Source organism: Sycon ciliatum, chromosome 2 (genome assembly GCF_964019385.1).
Source record: "Sycon ciliatum chromosome 2, ocSycCili1.1, whole genome shotgun sequence".
NCBI classification, from domain to species: domain Eukaryota; kingdom Metazoa; phylum Porifera; class Calcarea; order Leucosolenida; family Sycettidae; genus Sycon; species Sycon ciliatum.
This window is the reverse complement of record NC_088644.1, coordinates 28,376,414-28,390,369: the sequence shown is the minus strand read 5'-3', so window position 1 is coordinate 28,390,369 and position 13,956 is coordinate 28,376,414. Positions and strand designations below refer to the sequence as shown.

Here is a 13,956-nt window from a genome sequence, read left to right as displayed (position 1 = left end):
TTGAGATGTTCTCTGGAAATTCTCCCGAGTACAGAGATCTGAGATTGGTCTATGCCATACAACTGCTACTTTAAAGGAGAATGAATGAAGCCGTCGGTGCTTTGCTACATGCTAAGTAGATCCACTAAAGTATAGATTTGTCTAGAATCTAAGAGTACGAAACAGCCGTATGCAATGCGAATGTCGCATGAAAATTGAGAAAACAAATGTGTGCCATAAATAGTTGATTACTAATTTCTGGTTATCTGTATTATAATAGGAGGTATATGTGCATGGACGGTTAGGATAAACTGTGAATAAATAAGGATAATTCTAATAATTTATGGAATGAATGATTCGTCCGGTGGTGTTGAATTCAACACCACCGGACGAAGGTCTGCCTTCTTGTTCCAGTGTTCAGGGCTGGCGCTGATGCTGCTGTTAAAAATACCAAAATACGGAAACAGGCAGAAAAAAGGAAAACTAATGTGACTCAATATACAGTACCAGTATCCTTGGAGAAAGGAACTTTCAAATGAATTTCACTTCATGCCCAGCTGAGTGCATGGTTTGCAACGTATAAACCATTCAATTCTTGTGTCACAGTTGTTCTTCCCTCAGTACAATGCCAACATACTATGGTATCTCCGGTCATTTCGGAGGTATATCCTGTAGAATGAACGGCCAGAGTGCAGCAATATCACTTACTTTGAGGTATGGTTAGCAGTCGGTTGAGGCGATTCCGCTGCTCCTGTTGTTGTTGTTGTTGTTGTTGTTGCTGCTGCTGCTGCTGCTGCTGTTGTTGTTGTTGTTGTTGTTGTTGTTGTTGTTGTTGTTGTTGTTGTTGTTGCCTTTGCTGCTGCTGCTGCTGTTGATGATCAATCTCTTGTCTGTTGCTGTAATGAATAGTATGAGGGAGACAACAAGGTGGTACACACATGGTTTAGAATATTATTGTCTAATCCCTACAACAATCCCCCATCAGGGAAGATTGGGGGGGGGGGGGTACTCAAGGCCCCCAGACAACCCCACAGGGCTTCAATGTGTGCCATTCCTTTTTTAAGTCGATGAGAGGTACACTGACCAAAAAACACTTGTTATTTTCCCAGGTGTTCAAGGGACTTAACAGGAAATCACATTTTTCCACTTTTTGGGGGCTGTGTTGGGAAAATTCTATACGTTTTCTCTCCGGCCACTGTCACAGTTTGACAGGTGTTGGGGGAGTGGACAGCAGGTCACACATCAAAATATGCCAACAAATTTTGCTGCAAAACAGCCACACGCCACAGGAAGTCCAAACAAAATTAATTGTACTGCAAAACAGGTAACGTTTGCGACAAATACATGTTTGCGTTTTACAAATTGAGACTGGTTTGCGCAGGGGAAGTTAAGGCTAAAATTAATATTTCTCCAGTTGTAGTCTTCGAGGTGCTGAGTCAAATGGTGGTGGTCCGAGGAAGCTGAGACACTCCCTTCCTACTTTAATCCCAATCGAACTCACGCACTTCCACCGAAACTGGGTGACTGCGCCCTACTAGATGGGGATTTGTATGCAAAATGTCACTAAAAGCGCCATTTCGTTCTTATAAAAGCACGGGGTTGACCGCGATTGGCCTATATGTTGTAGTCTTTTGGACGCTGAGTCGACTGGTTTTGGTCCGAGAAAGCTGCGATGCAGCGTTCCTCCTTTATTCCCAATCGAACATGGTTGAACAAGCGGTCACGTGCTCCTGCGTGCCCAAGTCACCTGGTCAAAGTGCCAGCTGGCGACGACTTTCACACCAAGGTTCAACTCGAGTGACAGGACCGCACCCAAAAAAGGTCAAACAGGCTAGTAAGTTGTACCCTGCAGGCACGGTGACCAGGTAACTGGTGTACGCAGGAGCACGTGACCGGCTGTTCAAGCATGTTCGATTGGGAATAAGGGCCGAACGCTGCATCGCAATCTTTTCGGACCAAAACCAGTCAACTCAGCGTCCAAAAGACTACAACATATGGGCCAATCGCGGTCATCCGTGCTTTTATAAGAACGAAATGGCGCTTTTAGTGACATTTTGCATACAAATCCCCATCTAGTAGGGCGCAGTCACCCAGTTTCGGTGGAAGTGCGCGAGTTCAATTGGGATTAAAGCAGGAAGGGAGCGTCTCAGCTTCCTCGGACCAAGACCATTCGACTCAGCACCCCGAAGACTACAACTGGTGAAATTTTGATTTTGGCTTTAACTTCCCCTTTAACCCTTTGGAGTCCGTAACTGTTTTGCTTCCGCAGAATTTGTGGCGCTCACGAAAATGCGCACTCCATTTCCAACATAACTTTGGTTCTACTTCACCGATTTTGAAGATCTTGGGCTCGTTGGAAAGCTCTTGATGAGAGAAATACAATGAGTCCAAACTCGCCAAGAGCACTTTTCATTGTCCGCCACAACGCGCCCCAAACGCGAGTCCAGTTCCAGTTCTGAGACGAAATCGGTCTCCTGTAGCCATTTCACTGAATCTAGCTCGGAACTGTTCAAAATTTTTCGAGTAGAAGCTTATCTTGCCGTGACTTCGCGCCGCGCCGGTCCTGGCACGTGCCGCCTGTCATGAAGCTGGGAAAATCCCTTTTTTTCACGCACTGCTGACTCGCAGCACGCAGCGCAGAAAATTCGAAATGTTTGATCACTCGCCGCTCATTCAAATTTCATCGGAGAGACTTCGGACCTGCTCAAGGCGATAGCTGAGAGTTTTCTCTACCATCCAAACCCTTCGATTGTTGAATTTGGTCAAGATTTGGCCGAGAACCGAAAGTTTGACTGCGCCCACATGCATACAAAATGACCATGGTTCGAAATCGAACCATGGACTCCAAAGGGTTAATGTTTGCGATTGAATACATATTGAACACATACAGTCATATTGAATACATACTTCTTTGAACTTTACATGGCGCGAAATTGCATTGTTCAAAGTTTGCGATTCGGGGCCTCTCGCAAAATTCGCAAACATTTTTACGTTGCAATAGTTACCCGTTTTACAGTAATACTTACAGCTTTTAAAATTAATACCGTGCATTATATTCATGAACAAATGTAGTTGGACTTACTCGGTCAGTCTGGTTTCATGATCTGCAGGCCCCATCCGGAAACTTTCTACCCAGTTGTCCTGTTCAATAAAACAGCATGACAATAGCACAGTATAATATCAGTCAAAGGAGACTCCCTCGATTTAGGCTAAGGCCTGTGGAGAATCCATAAATACAAATACAAAATACAAAAGCAGCACCAGCATGCACTATTGACACTAGTAGACTACAAATATGTGACACCACCACCACCACCACCACCACCATCACCATCACCACCACCACCACCACCATCACCACCACCACCACCACCACCACCACCAAGATACCACCGCCACCACCACCACCACCACCACCACCACCACCACCACCACCATCACCACCACCACCACCACCACCACCACCACCACCACCATCACCACCACCACCACCAAGATACCAACACCACCATCACCACATGGGCATGGACATGGCTGAAGTAGATCTGTAAATGCACCCGCTGTAGTTACTTGTCATGCGGCTATACCAGTATACAGTAATGTACATACACAGCTGCTGGCAAGTATTCTTTCTGCTAAACAATACTGACAGCAGTCGCAGCCCTGCAAGTAACTGCAATGCAAATGCCTGCTCTGAAAATTAATGTGAAATCATGCCCAGTTGATCGAACACAAAGTGACAATAGTAAAGGAACAGTAACACATCACTAGGTGCTACTGTATTAGGCGCAGGATAATAATCTTTATTTCAGGATTACCCAAAGGCTAACGATTGCGTTGCACAAGTGATAGTTGTAAATAGCTGCTGGCGTGCTGACATGCCTGCACGCACATCTCAGAACTGATTTCATTTTGCTAGCACACTCACCATTGCCATTGGTTCTTTTCGGTGGGTGCGCGTTCTTTTCCGGGCCAATATCCAGCAAAGAAACTAGTTACTTCCGTTCTTTCTCGGCTCGGGTGTTGAAATGGCGCAAATACCCATCGACATGACAATTTGAGGGCAAGAATGGAACTTGAATTTGGAGCCATAATCGAATCCACCAACGGTGAGGAGGAAGTCAGACGCCAGCACATATCTTCACTATACAGCTACGTCAACAGAATGCCTCCAAAACTAGTCAAAGGAGACAAGATCAAAAGGTCGCCCCCAGAGATCTGCCACTTTGAAAGGAAAGGGCGCAATATGAATCATTTGAAAATAATGACTGCTAGTGATGCTAGTAGCAACAACGGTAGATCTGCGAGTGACCGCCAAACTACCAAAGGGAAATGCCAAACTAATGCTTCCAAAAAAGCTTGGCTGTCTCGGACCCGCATGCGCTACGGGGGTATACGGATCGCGCGGTTACCAGGTTACAGCAGTGCTCCAACCGCCTGACCCCTGAGCTGATCAGGGTTCAGACCCATATCTGCAGACCTACACTGCTCGGTAGATCTACGTCGTCAGCTGGCACTGTCGTGGACATGGAAATCCGGTCGCACGTCTAGCAGCCCCAGGGCGCTGGCCATGCAGCCGTAGCACACACGTACGAATCGCTGCTGCTGGTCGCATCGGATCAACATGATTGTGCACTGCATGCAACCACTTACGTTTTCTACTAAAATAATTGTAGGCGCTGAGGGCGCCGGCCCCGGTCAATCGACTGGATTTCCATGTCCGCGACAGTACTTGTACGTCGTTTTAGTTTTAGCGGCTATGGTCTGAGCCAGGTCTGGATGCTACTGACTGTGCATGTGGTAGATCTACATATCGCCAGTGCAGTACTAAAACGCTAGAACTTTTGAAGCCTGTTTACAATAGTTTGAGCAAGGTGGCAAGGTGTCCTCAACAACAAGGCATGTGACGGAGGAGATAGGGGCGGGTGTCAAAAAGGAAGAAGAAGAGAGAGAGAGAGAGAGAGAGAGAGAGAGAGAGAGAGAGAGAGAGAGAGAGAGAGAGAGAGAAAGAGAGAGAGAGAGAAAAGAATGAAAGAAAAAGAGAGAATGGCGGAGGAAACAGCCAGAGCTACCGGAATAGTGACAATATGTTACGGGCCATTTGACCCCAACTCTGCCAGACACACGACAACTGTCCAAGCTCGGGAATAACCACATCTCCCAGAAAACACACACATACAAACACATAATTATACACATGTACACACACATACACACAGCACACAGAACTGAGCTGCAACTTCAGCACACATTTCCAAATTTGAGATGTTCTCTGGAAATTCTCCCGAGTACAGAGGTCTGAGATTGGTCTATGCCATACAACTGCTACTTTAAAGGAGAATGAATGAAGCCTTCGGTGCTTTGCTACATGCTAAGTAGATCCACTAAAGTATAGATTTGTCTAGAATCTAAGTACGAAACAGCCGTATGCAATGCGAATGCCGCATGAAAATTGAGAAAACAAATGTGTGCCATAAATAGTTGATTACTAATTTCTGGTTATCTGTATTATAATAGGAGGTATATGTGCATGGACGGTTAGGATAAACTGTGAATAAATAAGGATAATTCTAATAATTTATGGAATGAATGATTCGTCCGGTGGTGTTGAATTCAACACCACCGGACGAAGGTCTGCCTTCTTGTTCCAGTGTTCAGGGCTGGCGCTGATGCTGCTGTTAAAAATACCAAAATACGGAAGCAGGCAGAAAAAAGGAAAACTAATGTGACTCAATATACAGTACCAGTATCCTTGGAGAAAGGAAGTTTCAAATGTATTTCACTTCATGCACAGCTGAGTGCATTATTTGCAACGTATAAACCATTCAATTCTTGTGTCACAGTTGTTCTTCCCTCAGTACAATGCCAACATACTATGGTATCTCCGGTCATTTCGGAGGTATCATCCTGTAGAATGAACGGCCAGAGTGCAGCAATATCACTTACTTTGAGGTATGGTTAGCAGTCGGTTGAGGCGATTCCGCTGCTCCTGTTGTTGTTGTTGTTGTTGTTGCTGCTGCTGCTGCTGTTGTTGTTGTTGTTGTTGTTGTTGTTGTTGTTGTTGTTGTTGTTGTTGTTGTTGTTGTTGTTGCCTTTGCTGCTGCTGCTGCTGTTGATGATCAATCTCTTGTCTGTTGCTGTAATGAATAGTATGAGGGAGACAACAAGGTGGTACACACATGGTTTAGAATATTATTGTCTAATCCCTACAACAATCCCCCATCAGGGAAGATTGGGGGGGGGGGTACTCAAGGCCCCCAGACAACCCCACAGGGCTTCAATGTGTGCCATTCCTTTTTTAAGTCGATGAGAGGTACACTGACCAAAAAACACTTGTTATTTTCCCAGGTGTTCAAGGGACTTCACAGGAAATCACATTTTCCACGTTTTGGGGGCTGTGTTGGGAAAATTCTATACGTTTTCTCTCCGGCCACTGTCACAGTTTGACAGGTGTTGGGGGAGTGGACAGCAGGTCACACATCAAAATATGCCAACAAATTTTGCTGCAAAACAGCCACACGCCACAGGAAGTCAAAACAAAATTAATTGTACTGCAAAACAGGTAACGTTTGCGACAAATACATGTTTGCGTTTTACAAATTGAGACTGGTTTGCGCAGGGGAAGTTAAGGCTAAAATCAAAATTTCTCCAGTTGTAGTCTTCGAGGTGCTGAGTCAAATGGTGGTGGTCCGAGGAAGCTGAGACACTCCCTTCCTACTTTAATCCCAATCGAACTCACGCACTTCCACCGAAACTGGGTGACTGCGCCCTACTAGATGGGGATTTGTATGCAAAATGTCACTGAAAGCGCCATTTCGTTCTTATAAAAGCACGGGGTTGACCGCGATTGGCCTATATGTTGTAGTCTTTTGGACGCTGAGTCGACTGGTTTTGGTCCGAGAAAGCTGCGATGCAGCGTTCCTCCTTTATTCCCAATCGAACATGGTTGAACAAGCGGTCACGTGCTCCTGCGTGCCCAAGTCACCTGGTCAAAGCGCCAGCTGGCGACGACTTTCACACCAAGGTTCAACTCAAGTGACAGGACCGCACCCAAAAAAGGTCAAACAGGCTAGTAAGTTGTACCCTGCAGGCACGGTGACCAGGTAACTGGTGTACGCAGGAGCACGTGACCCGTTGTTCAAGCATGTTCGATTGGGAATAAGGGCCGAACGCTGCATCGCAATCTTTTCGGACCAAAACCAGTCAACTCAGCGTCCAAAAGACTACAACATATAGGCCAATCGCGGTCATCCGTGCTTTTATAAGAACGAAATGGCGCTTTTAGTGACATTTTGCATGCAAATCCCCATCTAGTAGGGCGCAGTCACCCAGTTTCGGTGGAAGTGCGCGAGTTCAATTGGGATTAAAGCAGGAAGGGAGCGTCTCAGCTTCCTCGGACCAAGACCATTCGACTCAGCACCCCGAGACTACAACTGGTGAAATTTTGATTTTGGCTTTAACTTCCCCTTTAATGTTTGCGATTGAATACATATTGAACACATACAGTCATATTGAATACATACTTCTTTGAACTTTACATGGCGCGAAATTGCATTGTTCAAAGTTTGCGATTCGGGGCCTCTCGCAAAATTCGCAAACATTTTTGCGTTGCAATAGTTACCCGTTTTACAGTAATACTTACAGCTTTTAAAATTAATACCGTGCATTATATTCATGAACAAATGTAGTTGGACTTACTCGGTCAGTCTGGTTTCCTGATCTGCGGGCCCCATCCGGAAACTTTCTACCCAGTTGTCCTGTTCAATAAAACAGCATGACAATAGCACAGTATAATATCAGTCAAAGGAGACTCCCTCGATTTAGGCTAAGGCCTGTGGAGAATCCATAAATACAAATACAAAATACAAAAGCAGCACCAGCATGCACTATTGACACTAGTAGACTACAAATATGTGACACCACCACCACCACCACCACCATCACCACCACCACCACCACCACCAAGGTACCAACACCACCATCACCACATGGGCATGGACATGGCTGAAGTAGATCTGTAAATACACCCACTGTAGTTACATGTCATGCGGCTATACACCAGTATACAGTAATGTACATACACCGCTGCTGGCAAGTATTCTTTCTGCTAAACAATACTGACAGCAGTCGCAGCCCTGCAAGTAATTGCAATGTAAATGCCTGCTCTAAAATGTGAATCAAAATCATTCCGAGTAGATAGAACACAACAGTACAGTAACCGCACATTACTAGTAGGCACTATCACGCGCAGGATTGCGTTGCACTAGTGATAGTTGTAAATAGCTGCTGGCGTGCTGACATGCCTGCACGCACATCTTAGAACTGATTTCATTTTGCTAGCACACTCACCATTGCCATTGGTTCTTTTCGGTGGGTGCGCGTTCTCTTCCGGGCCAATATCCAGCAAAGAAACTAGTTACTTCCGCTCTTTCTCGGCTCGGGTGTTGAAATGGCGCAAATATCCATCGACATGACAATTTGAGGGCAAGACCGGAACTTGAATTTGGAGCCATAATCGAATCCACCAATGGTGATGAGGCAGTAAGACGCCAGCAGAGATCTTCATCATAGCTATGGTCAGTATGGAGATACTATGTCTACATAATAATAAATGCCTCCAAACTAGGCGAAGGAGACAAGATCAAAAGGTCGCCCCCAGAGATCCGCGACTTGGAAACGAAAGGGCGCAATAATCGTTTGAAAATTACGACTAGCACAGTATACTAGTAGCAGACTACTAAAGCCGTTAGATCCGAGTTCCAGTGCCACAAGCTGCAAGACTGCAAACCTACCAAAAGGGAAATGCAAAAGAACATGGCTGTCTCGGACCTGCATGTGCTAGGGATCGCGCTGTTACCAGGCTACTGCAGTAGAACAAGTGCGACAACCACCGGTGCACCGCGGATCAGACTTCAGACCCATATTTTTGGCCATCCCTTTTCAAACCAACACGACAAAAATAGCGCTCCACTGTATACATGTACGGTCTGTAGCCTGCACTGCAGTGTAAGTCATGACATCAGCTAGCGGCTAGGGTCTGAACTCTGAACCCGGTCTTTTCACTAGCAACAACCATGACAACTGAGCTGCTTGGTAGACTACATGGTACTGGTGTCATCGCGGGTCTCGCATCGTGCATCAAAAGCCTGAAAAGAACTCTCCACCGGCCGCATGCGCAGAGTAGAGCGGACAAGCGATGCATCAAGATCATAGCCTGAGCCATGATATTGATAGGGCCTATAAGTATAATCAAGAGTCCATGGACTCTTGGTATAATCGGAGCCATGTCGATATGACTTATGTCCTTTACTTGGCCTAACCGGTATGCGCTGTACCGCGTGCCTGGCCAGCCGGCCGGATATGCGCCCGGGCTGACATATAAAGCAGAATCTGACTATTGCAGGTTAGTGTGTTCGAGCGCCAATGCAGTGCAGCGCTATTTTACCCTGTGCTGGAAACAGAGCGTCATTGTTGATATCCCTACACAGGCTACAGCGCAGTGATACATGTATGATGGTCGAGCTGCAGCCTGCTCCGCATGCTGCACTGCAGCATAAACTACCGGTACTTCTTTAGCCTACTCAACATGAGGGGTGCCCCCCCAAAAACCGTCATGTGACGATGTGCATTGAGAAGGGAGTGGTCGCGACTTTCTTCAAGTGCAGGCTTTGACAAGGTCACTTCCGGGTCAACTTTGTGCTAGTCTGTAGTAGGCTGTAGTTCAGGAGGCTTCTAGCACAAAGACTAAGTAACACGTTAGTTGACCCGGAAGTGCCACGGACCTTGTCATGTTGTGACAGGTTGTGGTTTGAAGGTTAAAACCACAACCTGTCAACATGACAAGGTCACTTCCGGGTCAACGTTGTGCTAGAAGCCTCCTGAAGCTTACTACTGGCAGCCGAGCCACTAAAGCTATTCTTGACTATGAAGGGAGTGATCGAGGGCGCAGACAGTAATACCTGGAGGAATCATGACGGCTGTTGGAGGGCGCGCATCCAAGACGTGCTGGAGCGATTGTCAGATACGTGTAGAACGTCTCTACCGTTGGTCAGTGTCTGCGCTTATGTTAGCGCGAGCTGATTGTCAGGTGACTGGTGGAACATGGTGTTAGTGGACATTACAGCTTGTAGTTCCTTGATCCTCTTCTTCCGTATAGACAATGGCTATTTTTCCACGAGTACATTGCATAATAATATTATACGCAACCCCATTATGCCCACTGCACTGGCGCATCACCATAATATTATATCAACAGTCTCAGTGATGAGAGTGTGGCCAGCTGCCATTTGTCTTCTTCGACAGCCTGCCCAGGAAATGACTGAGTAGTTTTAGCCAACGGTAACTTTGAAAAGTTACTTGCCATGCATGGTAGAGTGTCAGTAAGTTCTCGCAAGCCTAGCCGGGCCTGCTGGTAATTTCCCACCGCTTGCCTGCACAAAGTCAATGATCGGACTTGCCACAGCAGTGCACTCAGCGGCATTCCCTCCAGATATTCCAATCATTTGTGGAGGAGCGGAACAAAACTTTTACAATCTTGTTACATACTTGTGCATGTATTATTGTGGTATTATAAAAAATTTGTTTGAGGTCCATGCAAAGAAAGAAGATAGCTGTATTCATGTGCGCAGCGCAGTAACATCAAACCGGTGTACAGATCACACACATAGAATTATTCTAGCCAACGTACGCGCTGGAGTTCGCGCATAATTAATCAATGCATGCATGCAAGCAAGCAGAAGCAAGCAAAACGAGTATAATTATAATAGACACTGTTGCAAACGTTTTTCTAGAATTTCGAGGAACACCGAGCACACAAACTATGTAACTGACCATAAAACAAACGTGGCTATCATACAAATATGGTCACACTGCTGGCTTGTCGGATTGGCAGAGAAAAATTTACAAGGCGTTGACTAAAGACAATAGGTGGGCATAAGAATAAAGAGAAGCAGGTATTGAAAATAAGATTCAAAATATAATAAAACATTCAGGGTAGTAATTATTCTGCATCTGTGCGCTGAAAATCATCAATCTGCAGAGAATGACACCACACAGAAGACACAGAAAAGGCTCTCGTACACAGACCATAATGTGCTAGTGGTGGTGGTGGGGGTGTAAGCATGCACACACGTGTACGCTTTGATGAGGAGAATGAGTGCTTCTAAACAGCTTTCTGTCTAAGTCCAATCATTTGCCATGTAGTTGAGTGGATGGTGCACTGCCTGGACTGGCAAATTTGTGTTTGTCAGAATCGGATGGTGTGCGGGCTTTTCTTGTCCAGGAAATTAGCTGGCGCCTCCAGAGCCTTGAACATGGTTCGTCAACCCAAGTTCATTCTGTGAACCCTCTCACCATGAATTTGGAATTCTTCCAGGACATCTTGTGAGCAGTGAATTGTTGTCGTAGAGAACATGACATTACAAGTCGATGTGAAAATACTAAATTTTAGTAACTGGTTGCTGGAAACTCTTGCATTAGATATGCTCAGAGGAACGTTGTGTTGGCTTACTTCATAAATAATGGGATCATTTCCGAGCGCCTGGTCGACCGGCGTTGCGTGCACTTGGCTTCCCGGCAGATCGCGGATTTGCTTGCCTGGGTGCTGCAGCTGCTTTCGCCACAGGTGCTTTCGCCGCGGGTGCCTTGGCCTTGGCTGACCCGGCACCGGCGTCTTTCTTCTGCTGCTTGTTGATAGAGGCGAGCATCAGCGAGATGTAGGACGTGAGCAGGTCATCCATCTTGTAACCCTGTGCACGTACACCACACAAGCCAACACATACCTATCAACATCTGGCACTTGTTTCCATCTGGAATTCAGCATGGAAATCAAATAGGAATAATCATTGAGTGGGTGTACATGTATGCATCACACCAGTAAAAATGTGCAGGTATATTGAGCCGCAAGAACTGCTGTAAAGGGAGAGAGGTACTTTGAAGTAGCCACGAGAGTTTTCTTACCAGGTTTGTCTCGCAGAGCAACCGGCTGCCGTTAACCAAGTTACCGATGGTCATGTGGAAGTAGGTGTTTCCACTGCTCCAGTTAGAGATTTGCGTGAAGGCGTGCGTGGCCAAGAGCTCCTGTACATACAGTAGTGGCACAGCGATACAGACCGTGAGCGTTGAGCATTGTTGGTGCATCGTGTGAGAGTACATCTAGTTTGATGGTCAGGTACCCATAGCATGACAAGCCATTCCAAATGCTTCTTTTCTAAAAGTACTTGTGAGTTTGGCAGCCGCTGATTGCTAAGAATTCAAGATTCATTTCACTGCCAAGTACAGTTGTAGTGAGTGAAACCGGGACTGATGTACACTTTCCAGTGTGCTGTATGGCCCCGCTATACGCAATGTGAATCAATCAAACATTGCTTCATTGCCCTGAAAGTGTAGATTGGCCTGGATTTCACTTGCCACAAATATTGTACTTGAAGTATCCGGCTTAGCCTCCGGTACAGCTGGTGTCTCACCTTGGTGGCCGGGTTGATGAGGTTCACACCGTTCTTGTTGATGGCGATGAGGAGAGATTCCGGGAATCTTGGCTCGGTTGTTTGCTATACAGAGTGGCAAGGAGAGAAAGTGCACATGCCGCTTACCACCCACGCCCACAAAATACATACCTGTACTGACATAGTAATTGTACTTCAACTCCCTGAACTAGTGAATACTAATTGTACTGACATAACAATTATAAATGCCTCATTCCTCAAGCACCTCCAGTCGATGCAGAAAACATTCTATCCTCTTTTCTTTTTCGGAAATTGTCCAGACAGCAGATAAGTGTGCATGTAAGCTGAGAGGTCCATTCAGCTGGCAACGCCACTCCACTCCACTGAGAAGCCAGCACAGCCGTGGAGACACATGGCGCCGCATCACTCACCTTGACGTCAAAGAAAGCCGAGCCAAACGTCGGCCATCGGCTGATGTGCTTCAGGAACGCCGACTTGGCAGCATCGGATGAGAGCGACGCGTGTTTGGTGTACTGTGCCACAATCGCCTTCTTCCAGTCCTCCGGCGACTGCAAGCGAATCAAGTCTTGCGGCAGTAGCTCACGTAGCATTTGCCTGAGCATAGTTCACGCATATCAAGGAAGAGAATTGAACAAAAAAATAGAAACATGTGAGCTTCTAATGCATTACAATTTAGATAAGGGTCAGGTGCACAAAAATACTAAAATGTAGCCCCCCCCTGCTTCACAGCCCTGATCATGACCCTGATCATGACCCTGATTTATTTTATTGTTTTTTTACAAATATTGTTTTTATTCCATTTCTCATTTTTCATTCGTGTTGGGTTTAACTATTCACTATACTGATACATGGTGATGATTGTGCTTTGCTTTGCCCGTAAAAGAGGCCTTCCCTGTCCATCATGGCCCTGATCATGACCCTGATCATGACCCTGATCATGACCCTGATCATGACCCTGATCATGACCCTGATCATGACCCTGATCATGACCCTGATCATGACCCTGATCATGACCCTGATCATGACCCTGATCATGACCCTGATCATGACCCTGATCATGACCCTGATCATGACCCTGATCATGACCCTGATCATGACCCTGATCATGATCAGGTTCAACATCCGCAGTCACACATACAGTACTGTAGCGAGTCACTTTCAGAAACTTGAGACAAAAAACTGATAGTGTTCACACCCGGCAGACTACAGGGATGTCCACCAAAGACTCACGGTATCTGCTGGAAGGCAGACTTGTCCTGTGCAAACTTGACCTGGTAGACGAGAGAGCCCAGATATGCCGCATCCTCCTTGTTGGCTCTGTGATAGCCACGGAGAAACTTGGGCAGCTCCTGGTGATAGTAGAAGATCTTGTCGGCATTGGGATCAGTACCGACGGCAAAGTCAGTCCAGAGCTTCTTCATGAAGAATGCCTGATAGCTGAGGTTGATCGGCGCAGCTGAATGCACATGCACATGCAGTGGAGTGTTCCTTGGAATCTACAGGCGCGTATGCA

The 13,956-nt window shown here is 46.3% G+C and overlaps 3 protein-coding genes across 5 annotated transcripts in view; all 3 read right to left on the bottom strand.

Moving 5' to 3' along the window:
• Window positions 1-57: 57 nt before the first annotated feature.
• On the bottom strand, window positions 58-4,223 carry LOC135809542 (ataxin-8-like). 2 transcript variants are annotated; one of them, XM_065322904.1, is made up of 4 exons: window positions 3,908-4,223; window positions 3,062-3,120; window positions 688-875; window positions 58-414 (listed from the first exon to the last, which is right to left on the bottom strand). In XM_065322904.1, the coding sequence occupies exons 1-4, from the start codon at window positions 3,914-3,916 to the stop codon at window positions 356-358; spliced, it is 315 nt and encodes a 104-aa protein (XP_065178976.1). In that variant the 5' UTR covers window positions 3,917-4,223; the 3' UTR covers window positions 58-355. The 2 variants fall into 2 exon arrangements, with proteins under 2 accessions (XP_065178976.1, XP_065178975.1); XM_065322903.1 differs by having other exon boundaries at window positions 59-417; window positions 3,908-4,222.
• Window positions 4,224-5,238: 1,015 nt separating this feature from the next.
• On the bottom strand, window positions 5,239-8,651 carry LOC135809541 (ataxin-8-like). 2 transcript variants are annotated; one of them, XM_065322901.1, is made up of 4 exons: window positions 8,329-8,651; window positions 7,678-7,736; window positions 5,926-6,116; window positions 5,239-5,654 (listed from the first exon to the last, which is right to left on the bottom strand). In XM_065322901.1, exons 1-4 carry the CDS (start codon window positions 8,335-8,337, stop codon window positions 5,593-5,595), a joined length of 321 nt encoding a protein of 106 aa, XP_065178973.1. In that variant the 5' UTR covers window positions 8,338-8,651; the 3' UTR covers window positions 5,239-5,592. The 2 variants fall into 2 exon arrangements, with proteins under 2 accessions (XP_065178973.1, XP_065178974.1); XM_065322902.1 differs by having other exon boundaries at window positions 5,239-5,651.
• A 1,829-nt stretch (window positions 8,652-10,480) lies between these two features.
• LOC135809534 (myosin-VIIa-like) overlaps window positions 10,481-13,956 on the bottom strand; it is a 37,864-nt gene continuing 34,388 nt past the window's right edge. The window contains exons 49-54 of the mRNA XM_065322895.1: window positions 13,674-13,899; window positions 12,854-13,037; window positions 12,444-12,527; window positions 11,938-12,057; window positions 11,489-11,726; window positions 10,481-11,011 (exon numbers count right to left, since the gene is read on the bottom strand). Of these exons, the coding sequence (XP_065178967.1) occupies window positions 11,505-11,726; window positions 11,938-12,057; window positions 12,444-12,527; window positions 12,854-13,037; window positions 13,674-13,899 (836 nt within the window). The 3' untranslated portion in view covers window positions 10,481-11,011; window positions 11,489-11,504. The remainder of the gene's footprint in view (window positions 11,012-11,488; window positions 11,727-11,937; window positions 12,058-12,443; window positions 12,528-12,853; window positions 13,038-13,673; window positions 13,900-13,956) is intronic.